This window comes from Photinus pyralis, unplaced genomic scaffold (genome assembly GCF_008802855.1).
Source record: "Photinus pyralis isolate 1611_PpyrPB1 unplaced genomic scaffold, Ppyr1.3 Ppyr1.4_LG6, whole genome shotgun sequence".
In the NCBI taxonomy this organism is placed as follows: Eukaryota; Metazoa; Arthropoda; class Insecta; order Coleoptera; family Lampyridae; genus Photinus; species Photinus pyralis.
The window spans coordinates 42386599-42410955 of NW_022170663.1; the positions used below are offsets into that span (position 1 = coordinate 42386599).

Genomic DNA, 24357 nt, shown 5'->3' on the forward strand with positions numbered 1-24357 from the left:
GCTGAGTTACGATTCAATAATTTCCACATATCTTGTTTTAGTTAAATTTGCCTACAAGACCATGTAATTTTCCATCTTGCTTTTAACAAAAGGACTTTATTGCATGAGTCACATCCTGTGTATTTCACCCTTTCTTAGAATCTTGGTCCCAAAACTTGTTTTTACCCTATATGTTACCTCTTGAAGTTTACCTGCTACTTTTTGTGAGTTATAATTTTATGTTACGCATTCACATCATTACAAACAATTTATTTTACAACACAATTTGATGGCTGGTTTTTTTTATTGGTAAGCTCTTTTTTTCCCAGCCTATTTCTATTTTTATTCGGTGAACTACCATTTTCAAAGTTTATTTTTGCAATGTAATTTGTTTCGATTTAAATTTCCGAGCTTTTACAATCATACTAATCACGATTATTATTAAACAAACGTTTCACAATGTGAGTGTTTTATTTTACGTTCCTTCCCTACTGTGCTTCCTGCCTTAGATGTTTGATCACGTGCCACTTTTCAAATTTAAGCGGCATCTTGTTTAGTTTTGGAGGGAACAGTCATTCGGGTGGCCATTTTTAAACGTTACCGAGTTGACTTTATTTCCGTGTTCTTGTAGTGTGAAGTTAGCGTAGGACCTGGGGGTTAAAGTACACTACAATCGTTTCAATTTTGATTACTTTGGGGTTATTTTGCCAGCACACCAATTTGTACTTTTTCGTCCTGGTTTTTAAGCTGTCACAAAACATACCTTTAGCTTGTTTTTAAAAAATTCATCGGCTCTGTTTATACATACTCTACGGTTAGACAACACACTTCACAACTGAAACAATCACAGTATGAAAAAAATACGAAACGCTGTGTATACAACAACCCTAGCGTCTTCATATTTCACCATTCTGTGCAGCGGAATTTACATTTTACACAACAAAAGACTTCCCTTCGGTTAACGGTATTCGAAACCGAGGTGGGGCGAGTAATGGCAGGTTTGCCGTTTATTTTGTTTCTTGTGGTTTGAAGTGTATTTACAGGTCATAACCATTTTATTCTTTCGCGTACTAAACTATTAATCATGGAATTTCATGTCACAATTTGTTATTATTTTTATTTTGCATAAAATATTTGTTATTGAAGCAAGGTGTACTCCATGCTTTTGTTTTAAGCACCGTTTGTTATACTGTACAGGTGATTAGGCCTTTATATTGTATATTAAGTATTTATTTATGTATTCACGGGAAGTATCAGTGTTTTGTTGCTATGTATGCTTCGATTCAACTATTCTGTGGAGTAAGTATCTCATACAGTCCGATTCTTCGCTATATGTGTTGCTTGCTCATCTCGTACGGACTGTACACACAATTTACCAATTAGTCGCCCTCAACGAAATCCAAAATCAGTCTGAAAGGCAGGAAAAGTATATCATTTATTTACATATATGTAAAAAATCAATATAATTTTTTTAACATAATTAAGTAAATGCCAATTTCTCAATTATCCATGTTATCATCAGTCGATTCTCCGTCTAACGTTAGTCTGGGATTCTTTTTTGTTTTAACGCATCGCTTTTTGTGCCTGTTTGTTACTCCATCAACCTCGTCCATCATCCGTAAAATAATAATTTGGTCGGAACAATCTATTGGAGCCACCGATATGTCGCGTACCGCACGAAACTTTCCACAATTATTGAGATGCTCGTTCTCTAAGCGGAAGTAGTTCCATATAAATCTCCTAAAATCGTTACATTTTATTAACGTGTAGCGTTGATTCTTCATACCGAAACACTTCGAGCGGTGCCAGAATAGTAACCATAATATCCGCATGTATGTAACTCATTTCAATAAGAGAGATGGATAGCACCCAGCCGAAGCGTAGGATTAAATCTTCCACAATCGCAAAATAGTAAAACCACTACAAGAGTGGCATGAGACTTTGTGGGCCAAAGACAAATGAAGGCCTATGTAAATTACAGGGCAATACGCTTGCACGAACTGCGTGACCTTTGCAGTCAAGCAAATGGCAAACTCCTAACACTGTTAGTTTATTTATTCTCATCATGAACTACAACTACACCATTTATGATCAAGAAAGTTTCAGACCATAGCCTCCGTTATTTTATAGAAAGAGTTGCTTTTGAGTGCGAATAAAGTAGTATTTCAGTTTTCTGCATTATTTCGTATATAAACTATCCCCTTCGTATTTTACTTCATTTCTACAATTAATACACGGCAAGTTCTTTTTCTGGTGTAAGGTTCATTAACAATTCAACCATCAACATTTTTGAAAAAGTGAAATTTCATGATAAGGTTTGGTATGGTTCTTGATACATACATTATACCGGGTGATCAAAAAGAACTGCAGACAGTTTAAATTGGGCGCTTTAAGTTTTTAACTTAAGGAATTGGCAAATATGTTTAGAAGGTAGTTTATTTATGTATTAGTGATTAAATTGATCCACCACTGCTTTTACATGTTACCAACTTTATAAATGTTTAGTTTTACGGGAAATTCAAACTGGGTGCACTACTTTTCGATCACCCGGTATATAATTATATAAATTTTTTCTGTTTATAAACTTATAAATTATGATTTTTTTTGTAACGACATTTTATAATTATGAAGGCTCTTGTAATAAGATGTAAATCTTTATACAATAAAAATTATTATTATTATTATTATATTATATGCTTCTTGAAGAAATAAATAAAGTGTAGGACAATGCGCGTTTCTATGACTCCTAACGTCACGTGGATTTCGCAAACGCGCCTGCCTGTAATTTAGTTAGGCCTCAATCACATACATTTGACGAGTATACCACTTCTTCCCTTAGAAATTTGTTATCGCCAGCCTTCGAGTCGAACAGCCCCCAATCCAATTTGATATCCCACGTGTAGGCATAACACGAGCTGATTAAGGAGGCGGTAATCCAAAAATACAAAAACGGATTTTCCGTCGCAGACTTATAATCTAATAAAAAACGTATATTCCATCGCATTAAACTGTTAGAAGCTTGTACCTGTCGAGTGCATGTGATAAAGAGACGTGAATATTACAACAAAAAATGAAGTCGAATACTTGGCAGCATTAGCAAAATGAGGAAATACTTCCTTCGTGTCCCGATATCGCCGCAAACACTGTGCGAATCTAAACCATGCAGGAAGGCAAGCGACAACAGCTCGAATCGGTATAAATTTCTCTACGCAATAATTAGCATCTACAATTACCGCAGATTAGGCACCTATTAGGAGTAAGCGCTCAAACATTACTCGATGCCGACGACCAGCTATCGGTGGTCGCATAAAAACAAATAAAGTACTGGAGATCGGTAAATGCGGTGACAAGGCTGTTGAGTTGGTCGGCCATCCAGAAGTCGGCGAAGCCCACGTAAAACATGGGCGCTAGCAGCACCCTCCCCTATAATTCACAATACACAATTGTTCCTCACATTTATTATTAATATGTTTACCGTATCAACAAAATGGAACCATCACACCGAAATTTACAGGAGCATAGTAAAACCTGGAAGAGGTGTGTAAACTCAAGGCGGGTCACTATCGAACAATTTTACTTAAGCATCGAACTAAGTAATTTATTATCACATTCCTTTTTTCTATACCTTGGTTGACTTCACAAACTTATGACATGAAAGTTATGGCATAAGGACTTAAATTCGGCTAACATTTTAGCAAGCAGAAGATTAAGGTTCGAACTAGTTTAGGGGCTGCAGAAGAGTTCAGGTTTCATACTTTTGGGACAATGTTTGATATCTTTTCATAGGATTTCTTATTTGGATTATCCCATGATTTAATTTAATTACGGATTTTTCATTGACCTATACCGCAATCCGAAACCCATTTATTAATGGGGTACGTACGTTTGAATTAATTGGATTTGGGTCGTATGTTTTTTGGATGTAACGATCATTAACGCTCCTATACATGAAGTACCGTTCTCTTATGTAAAGCTAAAACTATAATGATATGTTCTGCTTAGCAGGAACTCGTCTAACACATGGTATTTAGGATCAGACGTTCTACGATGCAATACGTGAAATACTGGGGCAGTTGCCAAACTGCAATTGTATTGTTCTTGGCCAAGACAAGAGTGTTTTTTATATACACCCGCCACTGCCTGAGGATTCAGAAACATTGCATTCTTATTTTATTCGTACTTTATATTTTCTATTTACTTTTTGGTGTGACTTGTTCACACCTGGCGCCCAAAATTACAGAAGCTTTGTCAAATCTTGGTCGTGGTCAATTCCATTTTCCTTCTCGAGGTTCGCTGCAATTTAAAAACTAAAGGTTAAGGTCATTTCCGTCTAAAACCGGAAGTCGAAAAAGAAGACATTAAGATTATTTAATGCATCAATATTTACTATTTAAAAAAATGTTCTAAATAACGGAGATACACAAACTTTATACTTACCCTGTATATGGCCTATTCCATAGAGCAAATACAATAATAGCGTTTTCGATTGGCAAAACTCGTACTGCACGAGTGTTGCACGAGAAACTGAAGAAATGCATGTGAAAATTGCTCTCAATGGAACATAAATATTCGTAAATATTTGTTGTCATTTGTCCATAACCTCATTTTAGATTTAGGTAATCGACAAATCTCTATTCAAAAAAAATGACAAACGATTTCAGTATTATTTATGATAAACGATGAGGAATATAAATTTGAAATTCCTGTAAAGGACCAATTTTTGGCGTTCAGTTTAATGAGTAAGTGCAACTTTTTTGTAAAATAGAAGTTATGGCTACTTCATCGATCTTCGCTATCGCTAAATGACGACAAAAAAACTCTCCCAACGCAAGAAACAAATTCAAATTGTCGCACGGACCTCGTGCGTCGAAATTTGCACTGAGTGCGTAATTGTTGCATCACATTTGCCAATGGAACACAGAAAATTGCCCTAAAATTACCAATAGAACGTAAAAATTGCAACTCGTGCAGCGCGAGTTTTGCCAATCGAAAACGCCATAAGAGTTACAAACAAATAGGATAAACTGGCATTGCTAATTTTCGCTCAGGAGATGCTGTCATCTGCTTTTTAAAGGCGTGTAACTAACCGTAAAAATAGAAAATCGTACGTTCATTAGCGTGCCGATATGCGGTCCCCTCGTTCTGAGATGGCGCTATAGTTAGTCGAGGAGCGCCTAGTTACGAAATGCGTCCTCGTAAATCTAGTTCCGAAAAACGTACGTAGTTCCTTCACTCTCACACTTTCATTAAAATTTTTCTCTACGTTTTAAAGACATAAATACAATTTCAACCGAAATACAGTTCAGCAAACGCCCAACGTACTTATTTGGTTTCAGCAGTGGAGCAATTTACGACATTTACTGTAATGGTCAACACTCAACTGCAAGTGTACAATCTAATCTCCTATGAAATATGCCACTTTCTATACAATGTGTAAAAGATAATTCGTTTAATTCAAAGAAATGTGACAAAACAAAAGGCGCAAAAATTAGGAAAGAGAGGTTTTAATTTTGATATCTAGAAATTGAAATTATAAAGGCTCTCCGGTGTGAGTTGTTTCTTCAATTCTTCAACACGAAAGACAAAGACTAACCAGTAACCAGCAATGCAATGAAAGGTAGATCGGCAAAGATTGTACTTTTTTTGCGTTTTTTAGCGCTGGTGCTATTGTTTTGCGTGTTCTCCGTCGGTCAGGAACCACTTTTGCCGTGTTGAACTACTTTTATGGGAACTGTCCTAAACTTTTACATGCGACAACCAATAGAGTCTATTAGCGGTTACGTCATAATAGCCCGCGAAATTCGAATTGCAGGACTTGTTTGTTTTATTGTCGGAAATATTGACCCCTATCGCCCTACCCATTAAGTATCACTTTTAAATAGGTCCTCTTTACGGGCTTATACTGATCTTATGCGCATTAAATAAGCATATCGACCCTTTTATATCGAAAGACTGATTACTTAACTGTAAAACAGAGCAATAAAATAAATAAAATCCATTAATTGCGTTATAATTAAAAATTAAAGATATGTCTACCATATTTTACACTTTACGGCTGGCAAGATGGAATGATCATGACCTTGTTCTTGTGTTTACATTTTCCCAATTGCTAGACTTGGTCGTTTACTTGCCGTCAAAGTTAAGTAATCAGTGTTTCGATATAAGAGGGTCGATATGCTTATTTAATGCGCATAAGGTCAGTATAAACCCGTAAAGAGGACCTATTTAAAAGTGATATTTAATGTATGGGACGATAGGGGTCTATATCTTCGACAATAAAACAGCCAAGTCCAGCATTTCGAATTTCCCGCTCAACTTTGACGTCACACTAATAGAGTCTAATACCATTTTACATGCGCATGCCTTTAGTGGCAAGTAAAGCTTTTGAAAATGGGAAAGGCGAGGGGGGGGGGCAACCACACGTTTTACCCATTCATGGTATTCTATAATTAAAGGTCTTAACAAAAGGAACTGTTTTCTACGAACTATCGCCCTTTTTTCTGACACTGAAAAAGAAGAAGAAATTACTACAAACAAACATTTTTGAATTTTTAAGAAAGCTTTTTTGAACCTTTTTGAATCGATATTGAATTTTTTCAGTGTAAAATTTAAAAAAACAGAATTTAATATGCTATTTTTAGATTTAAATATACAGGGTATGACATTTAAATAAAATTAAGTTAGATACAATAACTTTTTTACCCGATAGTACTGTATAATTATTTATTTTGTAAACGGCAGATTATTTATCAATAATTTTCAAGAAACATTTTTTTGTTTCTGTTTTTACTAAGAATATATACGATCATTCTGAAATTGAAAATTGTTTGATTTATCTCCGTATCAAAAATGTGCAAATTTTGATTTTATCATTGCAAGTTTGACCCAAAAAGAGCCCATAACGCCTATAAAAGTGTCGAAAATGGGACACCTTGTACATGAAACACTATGTAAAATTCCAAACGGAAAATAAAAATGTATTTTCAATAAAATAAAAGTTGTTGGTTACTTATTTTTGAGCATGTGCTCTTTTTAAACTTTAAAACTTAATACGGTAAAATCCAAATCTTCGCTCAGGTAAGAAAAACAGGGAAAATCACAAAATTGTTAATTTCAAAATGATTATCGGCCCGGTTTATAAAGCCATACGGCATACTTAACTATGTTGTCAGCTAACAGTGTTATTCAGACATGTGATTGGATGTTTTTACAAACAATCACATCATTCTTAAGCGGGCCCGTGTGTCGCAGTTGAGTTGAAGCTGGACTGCGGTACTAAGGGTCCCTCGTTCGAATCCGGGTACGGGCATGGGTATTTGTAAATGTGTAGTGGGTTAGGTTGGCAGAGCAGCCTTAGCTGAAACCCCGCTCACTCAATACTAAAGACAACAAGTTAAAAAGAACTCGTAAACGATTTACAAAAAGCGATTTTCTACTTGCATTCATTTCTCATTTGTCAGATGCAACTTCTATTAAAATCGTAAAAATCGGACCACAAATATGAAAGATAGCGTTGCATATGTGCAATCCATTTTGATGTCCTACTTCAATTTCAATTTATAAGAAGAATTTATTTTTGGATGCTTCCATAAATAAGAAAATTGACACTGCGCATGCGCAAACATAATTTTGAAACTATCGTTAGATTTTCCTTTGTTTCAAGTGGCTATGTATCAAATTTCATTTGAATGCTTCCATAAATAAGAAAGTTTGCAATTCGGTTTATAAATGGTCGAGATGCGAAAAGGGCACTGTGAATTTTGAATCGATTCGACTCAACTTTTGGCATTGCGTATTATATGGCTAAAGCTATGCCCATATTGAATTTGAATTTAGATGACAGTTTTAGGACCGTCTAGGGCGTTAGGCCATTGTTTAGCAGCAAACAGTGATCTAACTTTTTTGTAATTGTCTCTTTTTAACGCATTTTTTGCAATTTTATTTGAAAAACGGTGGCTGGCAGCAAACTTTGGCCGGCGGGCTAGCTGGCTGGCAGCAAATGAGACCCCGGTAGAAGATCGCTTGTAGAAAGATGAGGAGTATACTTGTACCTACCGGGCCGCATAATTAACAATTCTTTAGGGGCGGGGCTACATGATGTGGGGTCGGTGACATCCGGGCTCCATCCCCGAGCGTGGTTTACTAACGTGGTGATTTTCAGTTTTTCCGGCAGAAGAAGATAGAAAAAAACTAAAAAATCACCACGTTAGTAAACCACGCTCGGGGATGGCTCTATGCCAATTCTTGTTATAGTATCAGAGTTTCTATATTTTTGTGTGTATATTATTCATAGACTTTTGTGAATATTTCTTTACCTGTTCCTGTTATCGTAATATACTATCACGTACTTTCTTATGTTTGACTGATGGTTGCAAGTTGTCGTGTAAACAGAATTCCACAATTTTGCTCTTCGCTTTTGTTTTATAACCTAACATTTATGCATTCATCATTCTCACAATGAACAAATTATTCGTTTTCATTTATTTATTTGTGAACAGTGCAATTTTTATTGAACCATAACATAACTGCGCTTTTCTTTTTCTTTATGCGAAATTTAAGTCACGTAAACAAGCCTCATGGTTTTGCAAGGAACTTTTATGATATTTTGCTTTGTATGTACTCTGTTCATACCTCTGCTCTCCATTTGTTCCGTCTAATTGCTAATCCGTATCATGCACATCATGTTTGATCATTTATTTAAATTTGTGGAAGTTATTGAATTATGTGTATATGTACCTTGATTGTAACCAACTTTGTGTATATACATTTACGGTCTACTTTTAATTATTTCTTAAACTTGATAATTTTGAAAACTACTGCACCAAGTTTTTTTAGAATTATTAATCAAATGTCAAGGTTTTTCTCAGCGGTGCTCTTTTTTCCTTGGCCGTTGTTTTTTTTTCAACAGTGCGGCACCATTTTAGCTTTACTTTCAAACATTAACGTACGACCCACTTTCCTGGTTTTTACAATCCTCATAATAATAATTATTATTAAACAGACTTTTGGTCATTTCAGTGTTTTATTTTGCGTTCCTTCCCTAAGATACTTCAGATAATAGGGTTGATAACAACTAACGTAAGAGGGCCTTGCCTTAGATGTTTGATCTGATCATGTACCACTTTTCGATTTCAAGTTTAAGCGGGATCTACGTTTTGTTTTGGAAGAAATAGCCATTCAGTGTCATCAACCTTAACTGTTCATAATTCTTAAGAAAATAGTTACTTTTCTACTCTTTGCAAAATTTTCCTGTTATATTAATTGTGAGATCTCCTCCCCCTATTAAAATGCCCTAGGTGTACATGTACGTTGTGCTAATGGGGATACTTTTATGTAAAATTATTCGACAATGTCTCAACTGCATTCCCACACCTAACCGGAAGTTAGAAATTCTGAACCGAGCTCTGCATTCGGTTTTCGAACTAATCCTCCCGATTTTACCTTCTTCCGAACACGTCAGCACAAGCAAAGAGAAGCAAACAAAATTTGTCGGAAGCTAAAAACTACGTAAACCAAATAAAACAAGCACAAACTGAACACACCAATTTATACACACCACAACCCGAAGGGCCCAAAATCGTGCCTCGTAACGAAATGTCTTGGTCGGATTTAAAAAGTAAGCGACCATTAACAGCAGGAGTATTAGGGGATTAATGTACTGGGGAATGTTGAGTTGAGAGCTGTACAGAAAGCACAAGACGGATAGGGACCATATAACTCCAAACACAGCAGCGAGTTCAATAACGTGCTGTTCCGAGAGGTGATTGCGGGGGTCCAGTTCAAAAATTAGTACATGATTAACGCCCGACGATCTCCATCCGTATATGTTAACGCCCCATAGAAACATAAACTCGATTAGCAAGAACGTTCCTCTATAAAGTCGACAGGCAATTCGCCAATCGTCTTTGCCTTCGTAGTGAAATAAAACTGAAAAGGGAAATGAGTTAACGTTGGAAAAACAACTGTATAACAAGAGAGGTATACGAACTGCAGGGGAAATTGTGAAGCATACAATGCAAGAGAGAGACGTCCAATTTAAGCTATCTCATGCAAATATTAAAAAGTCGCATATGTGAAAAAGTGGTATAATAATTAGGATTACTCAGATCTCAAACCCTCAGACGGACGGGAACATGGAATTCTCGCAACTCATGAAAAATATGCTACAAACACACGTGCAAACAAAAACAACCAAAACACTTGAAAGTTTTGAAAAACAACTGATTTTTATTTTGGAAAAATAGGGATTGCCTTGAGCCATCACTACAGACAGCGGAAAAACACTGAAAAATTATTAACCAAGTGAAATGGGAAGGATCCAAAGATACTGTGAACCACAACTTAAAAGTATATATACACGCATTTAAATGCTTATTATTGATAAATGGTTCAAAACCATATACTGTTGCGGATTTTATGTAGAAAATGTTCAATGTCTACAATTAATTTTTGTTTTTTTCCCTTTCCAATGTTTTCAATCCAGTGAGCATGAACGTGATTTCTGTAAGAAAACATATCGTTGAAATCCACTCAGCCTAAATTTCACGTCTTTTTCTTACATTGAATCGACAATATAAATTGCATTAGCTTTATCCGTATACTAACGATAGGGAGTATACCTCTCTCATTACACATGGTGTGACAAATTGAGCATTACCTGACAACATAATGGATGCTAACAAAATTATAAATGCTCCCGAAAATAATCCAACTTTAAACGTAATCCATGGACTTTGCTGTTCCCCTAAAGGGGGTACTCTCAATCGTTTCATCGCCCGTTGTCGATCGCCCCCCTCCAGTTCATTTGTAAAAGTCGCTTCGGTTTCGGCTATGATTTTATCGATATATTTATTTGTGTAAAAGTGGCAATTCTCCACGTGAGTAATTCGCCACTTTGCGCCAAAATCGACCGACAAAAGCTACAATTTGAATTACGTCACTTACCGAACGCGACCTAAACAACCACCTTATCGTGCTTTTTTAGAATCTTTCGAAATCCTGTGAAGTTCAAATTTTGATAATTCTGCAAAAGGATTAGGCTCAGGTAAAATTCGCTAAACGCCAATTTAAGATCTTGAATTTTTCGGGCCGATACATTTCGGTTTTTAAGAATGCCCTTCTTCGGAAACGAATTGGGATCGTTGGTCACTTCGGAGAGTTCGCTTTTCAAATTGGCTGATTTTCGTGTCGCCTCCGCGAGCTTCTCTGTAAGAGGTAAAGACTAAACAAAGTATTTTAGCAGGAGTGGCGTATAATGTTTTTAATTGAGCTGGTGGTTTTTCCAAAAAGAACATCTACACCAGGAGCAAATTATTGAAACTGGATAATAAACTCTATCCGCCCAATCCGGGAAACTTGCAAGAGGAGGCCGGATAAACTAAGCAACTAACAGATACAAAGCATCCTTAGTCCCTACGAAACCACCAATTCCACGAGACATGAAAGTAATTGGAATTGACTGAGCAACAGCCGAAACAATTCCACCGCCAGCGAGCAATTAGACGTACCTGAATAGAAGGTGTTAATTTTCGCTAGCTCCTTGTCGCAGTAGTGGAAAAATTGCTCGTCGAATTTCGCAAAGTATCTCGACAAATGGTCAGGATCCACATCATCGCATGGGATTTGTTCGACGGCGGCATAAATCAGAGACTTCATTTCCTATGAGACAAATCCAAATTTTTAAGAGGAAGATCAGGTTTGGTCATACCTCGTAGTTAATGTATTGCTTTCTCCATTCCGGAGTGATATGGGCGGAAAGGTGCTCTGCAAATTTCATTTTATAAACAATTTTGTTTAACAACTTCTATAAAAAAATTAAATAAATAAACAATTTTTGGCATTTTATAAAAATATTTTTATAATAGAAACAGGGAACTGTAATACCAACTGACAGAGGAGATGACATACAGGAAGTTTCGTAAATCGAATCCTACCATCATTGTATATTTATTATACAGTGTGTCCCAGGTAGAACCGTAGCCTACCGATAGAACTAGCCGTGACACTCATCCCCACTATTGCGTTGACGTGTCATATCGACTTTTAATGTAATTGATTCCAAGTAAGTTTTAATTCTCCATCTTCTATGTAGTCTATGTTCATTTTTAACAATTCCTCTGATCTGCAAGCTGCAACTTCCTCCAATATCCATAATTGTCACAATCTACAACCACAAACTTTGGAAGCATGAGCATGGAATGTTTTACACAAACTAACCTTTATCAGCCAGTGACATCTTAGGGGATGAAAGAAGCGCCTTCATATGCGTTTGGATCACCGAAAGAAAGCGCCTATTATATGTATGAGAAACTTAGACCATATAGTACATGGACTGCTAATTGTAACTAACACGTTGACCTGTAAGCTAACACTATTATTTATTTAATTCTGGAACCGTACATATCTCCGGCGACTGGTACCGCAAGAAAGTGAAGAAGACTGTATAACCCTAAATTATGCAATCAACTCGAATAAAAAACATTACAACGAACACTATTTTCATAAAATTGAGGGATATTTATTTATTATTATTTGTGATTAGTATTGGAACATGGAAGATAGTACCCAGGTTGGCCTGGACCATCATTACAATAACTAGACCGAAACTACAGAAAAGTTTACGGAATACAAAGATAATGCAACTTGCGCAATTCTGTCATGCAGTATGATGGAATAACCGTAGAAGTAGCTGCAAAACTGTACATATCTCCGGGGGCATGTGCCGCACACAATTAAATTTGTATTAGTCCTGTGCGTTACATGTCCCCGGAGATATGTACCAAAAAATTCAGTGGACTTGACTATGCAAAGCACGACCATAAAAAAGCTATACGTAAAACTTATATACGTTGAAAATCAAGGAAGATATGGCTTTCGCACACAACGAATGTTTGGCAAAAGTTCGCTTCGTCACCACGGAAAGCAACCCACATATTCCCGAGGATATGTAATGCAGTCAACGTGCTAAAATATGGTCAAGGACATCGCCTGGGTATGTGAATTTCAGGGTAAACGAGTCTGTCCGAAATTGTCCGATTAGACACGATTTGAGACTGTCAACCTATAAATTTACAAACGTCAATTAATTAATCGCCTAGATATGGCAAAAAAAACCAACCTATTCTTATAGAAGATAATCAAGAGTATTTAAAGCTTCTCGTACTACGCAGTTACTTATAAAAGCTACTCTTTATGCGATCCGAGTGGTGTTTACCCTGAGATTCACATACCCACGACTACAGTGCCCTCTATCCGTGACCACCCATTTTGTATTGAAAACATAGGGCTAATAGCAGTCCGTACTATAATGGTCTAAGATGAGAAATCATATGACAAATATTATAGTGTAAAGCCACTGATCCACTGATAGTAAGCACAATATAATCAGACGAAGTTTGCTACAACACAATTCATTAACTACAGTAGCCTAGTGCTTAATGCCCATTGTGATATGGAATTTCGGGTCAATCGCAAAAGGTGTTCGAAATTCATGGTGGACAAAAAAGTTGTCTTGTTTACTTAAGTCAGCTGTTTGCATTTTCAGCCTCCATTTGAACAGAAAAGATATGCATGCGTATCGTTTCATTTCCCTCACTTTACGAAACACTCCTCTCTCTATTCCATACCTCGTATACATATGTGAAGTTAGAATCAAAATACGCGTCGGTATTGCAGTATGCGACTATGTGTAAAATGATGACGAATGTACTTCGGATGTGGCGCCGTCTAGTGGCGAATTTAACATAAGATGTGGTGAAACAAGTTCATCTATCGTAATATTTACAAGCTTACTCCAAATAAAACAATTATGACTTCGAAAAACACTTTTCGTTCGTCCAGAGTTTCTTGTTGTGTTGTTGGATGCAGTAATTCGTACATAAATACGGACTCTTCTGTAAAATTCTACAGCTTTCCCAACAGACCATATGAGTTGCAAAAAAAAGAAAATTGGATAAAGAAAGTGAGAAGAGTGTAAGTACACATCTGTTTTGCTATTATTTTAGATAGTTTCGTCTCCAGAGCGGCCGTTTTTTTGTAATTTTTCTTTTGTGTCCAGTAATCCAATTTGAGGTTATGATCAAGCTATTAAAAGGGATCCCCGCGTTAAAAGACTTGTAAAACGGCCCCTTGCTCCCGACTTGTTGTGTAGATGGTTTCCTGATATTGTCCACTTTTCACCCATCAAAGATTATATTAAAAATGGTGTTTCCGGAGACAATTCTTGTCAGAAATCGTGTTTACGAACTAATTTGCACGTTTGTTATTAGAACTGAAAATGGCAAAACATGGACTCCTAAAAAAACAGATCGAATATGCAGTTCGCATTTTGTCGGAAATGCAAGATCAAATATTGCCAGCAATCCATCATATAATCCCTCTATTTTTCCGAAGGTAAATCAGTAAAGAGAAGTGCTTCACATTTTTATTGTTTAATGGTTTTTATTTTCTTCTAGACGTACAAACAAACACGAAAACTGGGTGCAGATGCAAGCAAACGATTTGAACGTTATGAAACTTTCAAGAAACGGAAATTAAATGTTTCGTCTGACTTACCTTCAAGTGCAACTGCATTTCAAGAAGCTGAAGTTGTCTCTCAAGGGACACACGATAACCCAAAGGACGTGAGTTGTCAAGTCAACTTTCAAGAGCAGCAGCAAAGTAAATACCTACTGTTAATATTACTGTATATGGTGTTTTCGAAACATTTGTTTGTGTAACTACCCTTGCTGTGATCTGACCAGCTCTTTCAAAAATGTGTTGCACATGGTTTGCCTCCAGTAATTTCTTTCCTTTCTTTTGATTAGATGTTGAGCCACAGTCTACAGCAAAAATAGGTTTAAATCCACAATGAATTTCTACAGCCATTAAACATTAATACAACAAGAAAAGAAGCCTGAATTTTTAAAATTCCTGCAAGACAGCTGGCTGTAACTACACTGTAATGTAACACGTAACTGACCCAACCTTAATTTCTACGAGTAAATCATGAGATGCAAATCAAACGTGAAAAACTACTCTAATCTCTTAAACCGTACGGACTGCTACAAACCACTCATTAAGACCGAATTTTTATTTAACATGCATGGTAAACAATGCGATCAAAGATTTGTTTCACCTCACGAAATGTCAGAGTCGTTGTGTGGAGGTGCTGGAGTACAATATACGCTACTCGCCTACTCACCTTTAAATGTTGTTACTCAAAATCGATTTTTGATCAATTAAAACAGATTTTCACTATATTTATTTACAACATTAACACAATTTATGATTGTTAGGTATGGATGGAGATGACACAATACTCATTAAAATCGAACCAAAACAAGAAGAAGAAATCCATTCCTTTCTTCAGGAGCAGATTTCGATAAGCAACGAAGTTTTTGTACACAATAAAGGAAGAAATTATTCCTGCACGGTGTTCTAAATCTCTCTCTAATGGAGAAGTACAGCAGCACTCTAACTTTCAACGTCAGCTTTTAACTCAATGTAAAACAGTGTCGAAAGATTTTAAATGTGCTAATTGTGATTATGCTACAAACGATAAACGCATCCTGAAACGACATCATTTAAAACATAAAGTTTATAAAAATCTTAAATGTGCCAATTGTGACTATGAGACAAATTATAAAAGCAACTTCAAACAACATCTTTTAAACCATAAAGTTTCAAAGGATTTTAAATGTGCTGATTGTGATTACGGTACAAATATTAAATGTATCTACAAACGGCATCTTTTAACACATAAAGCCTCTAAGGAATTTAAGTGTGAGGATTGTGATTATGGAACAAATTATAAACACAGCTTCAAACAACATCTTTTAAAACATAAGGTTTCTGAGGATTTTAAATGTGCCGATTGTGATTATGGGACAAATAATAAACAAGTCTTAAAAAGGCATCTTTTGAAACATAAAGTTTCTAAGGATTTTAAATGTGCGGATTGTGATTATGCTACAAACAATAAACGCATCTTGAAACAACATCATTTAAAACATAAAGTTTCTAAAGATCTTAAATGTGCTATTTGTGAGTATGCGACAAATTATAAATTCGATCTTAGACGACACCTTTCAAAACATAGGATGTCTAATGAGTTAAAATGTGCCGAGTGTAATTGTGGTAATATACAAACACATTATTTATTGCCTCATTCTAATCTAGTTTGTAATGTTATTTTAATGTCATTTCCTATATTGTCATTGCCAATAATTTTGTTGAATAAAACCGTTTATTCTAAAGGTTTTATCTATATCAATTTATTCAACAAAATAAAATAATGGAAAAGTTTCTGAAACCCATTCGATTGGATATTGATCTTAGACCATACAGTACATGGACTGCTAATTGTAACGAAAATACGGTCAAGGACATCGCCTGGGTATGTGAGTTTCAGGGTAAACGAGTCTGTCCGAAGTTGTCCGATTAGATACGATTTGAGACTGTCAACCTATAAATTAACAAATGTCAATTAATTAATCGTCTAGATATGCCAAAAAAGCAAACCTATCCTTATTTGTGGACGTATTGAAGATAATCAAGAGTATTTAAAGCTTCCCGTACTACGCAGTTATTATAAAAGCTACTCTTTACGCGATCCGAGTGGTGTTCATACGACTTTAGTTTACCCTGAGATTCACATACCCACGACTACAGTGCCCTCTATCCCTGACCACCCATTTTGTATTGAAAGCATAGGGCTAATAGCAGTCCATGTACTATATGGTCTAAGATATTGATCCATCAGTTAGTTCCGCCTCCAAGGAATGGGAGCACTGGCTCCGAACCTTTGAGAACTTCCTCTTGGCATATACACCGACCGAAGAAGAAGATTTGCTTCTTTTTGCACCCAGTAAGTTGAATTTGCTAATCAATCATGTGTCTTCAAGGGTATACTCATATATCAGTGAGTGTTCAACTTATGACGCTGCTATCAGCATTCTAAATACGATTTTTATCAAACCTAAGAATATTATCTACGCTAGGCACATGCTAGCTACTAGAAAACAACTTAACGATGAAAATATCGATGCATACATACAGGCCTTAAAACTATTATCTAGAGAATGCCAGTTTCAAAGCGTGGACGCCGAAACTAATCGATCTGACAATATACGTGACGCATTTATTTCGGGAATCCAGTCAAATAAGATAAGACAGCGATTACTCGAGAATCTGACGTTAACCCTCGATGAAGCGTACAATCAAGCATTATCCTTAGAGATGGCAGAGATTAATTCCCAACAATACAACGTTATTGGCTTAAACGCTGTTCAACAACTTGGAGGAGGAGTATCACAGCCTGAAGATCAGTGCGAGGAACATACCGTCGCAGCTTCGCCCTCTTACAAGAGCTCTTACAAAAATAAACGAAAATGTTTCTTTTGCGGAAGTGGACGCATTCATCCCCGAAAGGAGTGTCCTGCTGTCAACCAATCCTGTCAACTTTGTGATAAGAAGGGACATTTCGCGATAGTGTGCCGCAGTAATAAGCCAAATAATGCTGCAGTTTTGGAACGAGGAGAAAATACTTCAGCATGTATAGGTATTGTAGCAGCTTCTCCCAGCTCTTTAAAGAAAGCAACTGTAATAGCATACATTCAAGGAGTCCGAGCTGAAGCACTGATTGATACAGGTAGTAGTTTGAGTTTCATAGATGAATCGTATTTTAATTTGTTACGACTTAAAAAGAAACCTAGTAACCAATGTATTTCAATGGCTTCAACCTCTCTAACATCACAAGTTGCAGGAGAAACCTGGGTATCTGCTAAAGTCGGCCAGTACGATTATCAAAATTTACATTTACTGATAGTGAAGGATTTGTGCGCTGATTTAATTATAGGTCACGATATTCTTAAAAAGCATTCTCTTGAATTAAATTTTGGTGGAACGAAAGAACCTATCAAAGTGTGTGGAGTTGCGGCAGCTTACTGTACCTGCGGTACCCTTATTTTCAAATATTTCTTCTGATTGCAAACCTATTGCTATAAAGTCTGGAAGGTATAGCGAAGATGACAAGAAATTTATAAAAGAAGAAATACGAAAACTGTTGATGGAAGGGATCATCGAAGAAAGCACCTCTCCCTGGAGAGCTCAAGTTTTAATTACGAAGAATGCAACTCATAAAAAGCGTCTTGTAATCGACTATTCACAGACAATAAATAGGTATACGCTGCTGGACGCATATCCTCTTCCAAATATGGAAGAATTAGTATCTAATATATCGAATTATTCTATATTTAGTGCAATCGATCTGCAAAGTGCTTACCATCAGATTCCAATCTTATCCGAAGAACGACTATATACTGCTTTCGAAGCGCTCGGAAACCTCTATCAATTTCGCCGAATTCCTTTTGGTGTAACTAATGGAGTGTCAAGTTTTCAAAGAGTTATTGATTGGATCATTAGAGAGGAAGAATTGGAAGGAACATACGTCTATTTGGATGATATAACCATTTGCGGTAAAACTTTACAGGAGCATGACAAGAATCTCGAGAAATTTATGGCAGCCGCTTCCAAATATGGGCTGACTATTAACAAAGATAAAAGTAAGTTCTCTCAAAATTCAATTAATATCCTGGGATCATATAAAGGATCATGTAATCAGACCGGATCCCGACCGCCTTCGACCACTCATTAGTATGCCGCCGCCACATGATTTACCTTCATTACGAAGAGTTATGGGTTTGTTTGCCCACTAGCAAATGGATACCAAGATTTTCGGAAAAAGTTCACGCCTTATCAAACACAAAGAATTTTCCGGTTGCATTTTTCTCAAGAACACTAAATAAAAGTGAACACAACCACGCTGCTATAGAAAAAGAGGCATATGCAATTGTCGAATCGTTAAAGAAATGGCGTCATTTCCTCATTGGCAAACCATTTCGTCTTATTACTGATCAACGATCTGTATCCTTCATGTTTAATAATAAACTATCAAGTAAAATTAAAAACGAGAAAATACAGCGCTGGCGTCTGGAATTAGCGCCATTCAAGTATGATATTGTGTACCGACCAGGAAAGCAGAATGATGTTGCAGATGCATTGTCGCGTGTTTGTGCTAATATGCAGACTCGCTCTGATAAACTCATTTCTTTACACGACGCATTATGCCATCCTGGTGTTTCGAGAATGACACATTGGGTGAGATCGAAAAATTTGCCTTTTTCTGTAGAAGAAATCAGGAAAACGACTAATTCATGTCGCGTCTGTTCAGAAATAAAACCTAAATATTTTAGGTCTGCTACGCCTGGTCCTGGTTTGGTAAAAGCTACCTCGCCATTTGAAAGATTAAGTATTGATTTTAAAGGACCAGTTCCTTCTAATACGAAGAATAAGTATATACTCACTATTATCGATGAATATTCACGTTTCCCATTTGCCTTCCCATGCGCTGACATGAGCTCTAAGACAGTAATCAAATGTCTTAATGACATATTTATGCTATTTGGTATGCCGTCTTATCTTCATTCAGATAGAGGGACTTCATTCGTTTCTTCGGAGGTAAAAGATTTTCTAAATTCACGAGGAATAGCTACAAGTAGGACTACCCCGTACAATCCTCGGGGAAACGGTCAAGTTGAACGATTAAACGGAACCCTTTGGAAGACAATCCTGTTGGCATTACGATCAAAGAACTTATCAGTAGATAATTGGGAAAAAGTATTATCACAAGCTTTACATTCGATACGATCCCTTCTGTGCACAGCTACAAATTGTTCGCCGCATGAGAGGATGTTTAAACATACAAGAAGATCTTCTAATGGGGTCTCGCTACCAACATGGTTGACGAATTCGGAACAAGTTCTAATGCAGAAATTCAATCGCTCCAATAAATACCAACCACTTGTGGAGGAAGTCACACTGCTTCATGTAAACCCTGATTACTCTTATGTTCGCCTTGCAGATGGTCGTGAATCGACTGTTTCAAATCGTCACTTAGCACCATTGAATCAAGAAGGTGAAAGAATTCCGGATATGATCAACATAGAACAGCCAGAAACTTCTGATTCAGACCAATCACCTGTAGAGCAAGTTGGCGAACCAAGATCGTTTTTGGATTCAGAAAGTGAAAGAGTAGAACAGCCAGTAACGACTGATTCAGACCAATCGGCTGCAGAACAAATTGAATCACCATCGAATTTTATTGACGAAGCGATTTCATGAAGATCAGTTAGGGAACGTAGGCTCCCAATCCGTTACAATGATTATATTTTAAAATGATGTGTGGATGAATGTGGTAATATACAAACACATTATTTATTGCCTCATTCTAATCTAGTTTGTAATGTTATTTTAATGTCATTTCCTATATTGTCATTGCCAATAATTTTGTTGAATAAAACCGTTTATTCTAAAGGTTTTATCTATATCAGTAATTATGGCACAAATGATAAACGCAGCTACAAACGACATCTTTTAAAACATGCAGTTTTTAAGGATTTTAAATGTGCTGATTGTGATTATGAGACAAACGATAAACACCACTTCAAACAACATGTTTTAAAACATAAAGGTTCAATGGATTTTAAATGTGCTGCTTGTGATTATGGAACAAATTATAAACATATCTTCAAACGACATCTTTTAACACATAAAGTTTCTAAAGATTTTAAATGTCCTGAATGTGATTATGGCACAAATGATAAATACTTCTTTAAAAAACATCTTTTGAAACATAGAGTTTCTAAGGATTTTAATTGTGCTGATTGTGATTATAGGACAAATGAAAAACGTATTTTCAAACAACATCTTTTAAAACATAATCTTTTGAAGGATCTTAAATGTGCTAATTGTGACTATGAAACAAATTATAAATCCGATCTTAAACGACACCTATTAATACATAGAATTTCTAAGGTTTTAAAATGTGCAGATTGTGATTATTGCACAAAATTTAAATATGACTACAAACGACATCTTTTAACACATAAAAGTTCTAAAGATTTTAGATGTGCTAAATGAGATTTTGGGACAAAAAGTAAAACGTTTCTTAAAAAGCACCTATTAAAACAAATGAATCATCTAAAGTTGACTTTTACTACTGATCCTGCCGAGGACCCTGCATGGCACTACAATCTATACGCTTATCAACCGATATCACATACCTACATACGTAGTAATGATTTAAGCACTTGTTCTCCCTGGCTTGGACTGAGAGGGAACTTAAAGTGCCGAATCTTTGCATCATAGTAGGAGTAGTTATTGAAATTCATTTGTTTAACCGACTATATCTGACCTTATAAAAGTTTGTTATCCATTGGGAAGCATGCATAAATATGTGACAAGTTTAAAAATTGGCATTTACATATTTTAGTTACTTTTGTTTATAAAATGCGTATATTTTTATGGCGCGTTCTAACAATTAACTTAAAATGATGTGGAGAGGAATGGTTCCGTCAGGAAACAGAGGTTTCAGAAGAAACAAATAATGTGTTTCAAATTAAGCATGTTTTTAGTTAGCTAATTTTGTAAATTTATTCTTTGTAGGTTCCATTGTTATGTTAACCGTCGGATTAAATTTGTAATTAGTTAATTTCTTAATCTTTTTCATGTATTATTAAAAAATATAAATTATTAATTATAGGAACACACAGAGACATGGAGAGAGGAGATAGCGCATGAAACTCATATATATAAGAGAAGTATATGGATAACCGCCTATGATTGCAATGTGCAAATTGTTCGCCATAAAAGAGAGCTGCCCTATTCCTTAGTCCTGAACTCTGTATTTATGCGCAAACTCCCCAAGTAAATATTTACTTCTCTCCGCCTACTTTTAAGTAGCGCCAATTTCAAATTTCATAACCTATAACTCGAAAATAGGGTTAAAATTTTATTAAACCATTATTGTGTGCAATTACCATATGTAAACACAACCACGCACCATTCGGAAACTTCACCCAGACTTCTATTCGCTTCATGCAAGTTCATATTCACCACATTGGCCCCATTCCACCTGCCGACTCCTATCACTATTGTCTGATCCTGTGATGTCTTTAGATAAGTATACTAGCTGGCCGAGGCCCACCCTCCCAAGACCAATCGCCGCCGAAACGTTTCTTACCTGTTGACTATATCGCTTCGATTCCCCTACTTGCATCTTCACCGAGAGGGACGACGACAATTTGAATCTTCCCTTTTTTGTGCCCTCAACATTGTTTTCGGCACACAAGGATTCGGGACCTGCAGTCAATGGCCTACTTGAATGATTTCACTGCCAACTCAAATCAGCGCTCACGTGCCCCCCAGTGCGTTCTGGTTCAAAGTACTCCGTATCGTTCTGCTTGGAAACTGTAGCATTTTCACGGAGAACTTTCGAGCTTCCTCAGCGGAGTTTGTTTACAGTTACACCCTTCAACTTCGAAGGCAAACTTTGTAACGATTTAGAAACTTAAATTGCAATTGAAATAATATACCTATAGGGATTATATCTTGAATATAACATGAAATTGGATAAGTTTGCATCAGCTATAATATAAAGTGATACATTACCAATGTTCAAAGAAACACAATTAAATTAAAGACATTTACTGATTTTAAAATAAAATTAACATTGTCGAGTTGGAAATCTTTTAGGTGTTAAGTGACCCCCATATAACTTCGTGCCCCCATCATGCTTGCGTGCATCCAAATCAATGCAGTCATAGCGGTTAAAATGACGAGAACACAACCTTGTTTTTACATCATCGAATTCCGATAGTTCACATGCTTGCAGTCACCGATTCTTGTTGCTTTTTTCACTTGGGAATCTAATAACAAGTAGGGCATAAATGAATTGATTGCAGATAATTGCATTGTAACTTACTTGTGCCATGAAACCGAAGAATCCACTTTCCCACAAGTACCTGCATTTCTTTATTTCTAAGTAATGAACACACTAAAATTGCCAAACATTAGGTATTCCTTTACAATTATTGTGTATCACTTACGTATACTGATTTATATAACTACGAAAGGCTTCTTTACTATTAAAATTAAAATTAAACAAAAGTTCAATAACTCATAAACAAAACAAACAATTTAACCTCAATCCGTTATGTCAAACTGGAGTAAATGCTTGGTAAATAACACTACATAATAACAGGCACGCGCATTAGCGCCTAGTTCCCAACTAATGACAGAAGTATATTTCCATCCACTAACGTTGGCGATAGGCGTGTCCACTCGTTTATCCATATACTTCTCTTATATATATGATGAAACTGCGCGAAGTGACAAAACAAGGGGGCTGCCATTTTGACACCCATTGAAGCGCGAAATTTGAACAGGACTATAAAGGTTTACTGACGCAACCCAGAGACATCTAACGCAATCTTCATACACTACACTCTATTCGGCAGCAGCTCCGTAGGAAGAAACTAATATCTCAATCCAAATGAACAAAAGAAAATGCCAGTGACGTTGACGTTACAAAATAAACACTTAAACCTCGAAAAAAGCTCTCCTAAACACGAACACAATCTAAAATAACACCACTATAAACACAACATGACACAACGGGTGTAAAAATGGCAGCGCCCATGAGGTCGCACCCTTTCTTGGATGCGCACTCGTCGATCAGCGATCTCCTCTCTCCATGTCTCTGGGAACACAACACTTTTTTTAGTCACTCACTCTGTATAACGGAAATTATTGTTCGGAATGCGCACATTAAAAAAACTGTGGGTAGAAACAGCCAGAAGATAAAATCCTAAGAGTTAAAATAAGAGGAGAGAATATAACGGTGGTGGGAAATAGCATAACAAGAGACGGAAGTCGTCAAAATATCACTTCCTTTGCGCTGGTCAGTTATGTCGACTTGACTTATCATAAAACAGAAAGAGACGATGTTAGCTGTGTTTTATTACACCACTGCCAATAATGATGCGTTTCTCCCCACTCTTCTCGCACTTTTATCACTTCCTTTTGGTCCATTTCCGTCAAGTCCCCTTTTAATGCAAGGTTCTCTCCTTTTATTTTTTACTCGTAGATAAAATCTGACGTAATTCCACATTTTACTCACAAGGCGGCGCATTTTCTGAAACGTTTCACTAAAAAAAAATCACACAGGCTTATTATTACTATACGAGGTGGTGATTTGACGAACGCGACATAGGAATTTCAGTAGTAATTTTTTAATGTCTGATTATCAAAAATTAAAAACTGTCGCGTTTATAAAGTCGGTAATGCCATGGAATTATGAAATCAAACAAAAGCGCCTGCATTAGCCATTAGTTAGCTTTGTTTAATCTCAAACTGATGCCATCGCTGATTTTCTGAAAAGCGCCAGTTTTTTTTAGTTATTCAATTTTTTGGTTTCAAAATTCAAAAACTGAAAAGCTATTATAGTATGCATGGATTCGTAATTTGTTTCTCTACCAAACACCTAAGTAGACTTTATCT

The 24357-nt window shown here is 36.3% G+C and overlaps 3 protein-coding genes across 3 annotated transcripts in view; 2 read left to right on the forward strand and 1 right to left on the reverse strand.

Moving 5' to 3' along the window:
* Window positions 1–24357, forward strand: part of LOC116174658 (RE1-silencing transcription factor B-like) — a 394864-nt gene that overhangs the window by 40338 nt on the left and 330169 nt on the right. The window lies entirely within an intron of this gene.
* LOC116175095 (xenotropic and polytropic retrovirus receptor 1 homolog) lies at window positions 1391–11840 on the reverse strand. Its single transcript, XM_031493191.1, has 10 exons — window positions 11687–11840; window positions 11487–11637; window positions 10946–11184; window positions 10637–10898; window positions 9536–9906; window positions 3255–3402; window positions 3005–3202; window positions 2789–2955; window positions 1766–1899; window positions 1391–1719 (listed from the first exon to the last, which is right to left on the reverse strand). Exons 1-10 carry the CDS (start codon window positions 11753–11755, stop codon window positions 1479–1481), a joined length of 1980 nt encoding a protein of 659 aa, XP_031349051.1. The 5' UTR covers window positions 11756–11840; the 3' UTR covers window positions 1391–1478.
* Window positions 13708–16221, forward strand: LOC116175116. Its single transcript, XM_031493218.1, has 4 exons — window positions 13708–13950; window positions 14247–14370; window positions 14433–14637; window positions 15255–16221. Exons 1-4 carry the CDS (start codon window positions 13787–13789, stop codon window positions 15398–15400), a joined length of 639 nt encoding a protein of 212 aa, XP_031349078.1. The 5' UTR covers window positions 13708–13786; the 3' UTR covers window positions 15401–16221.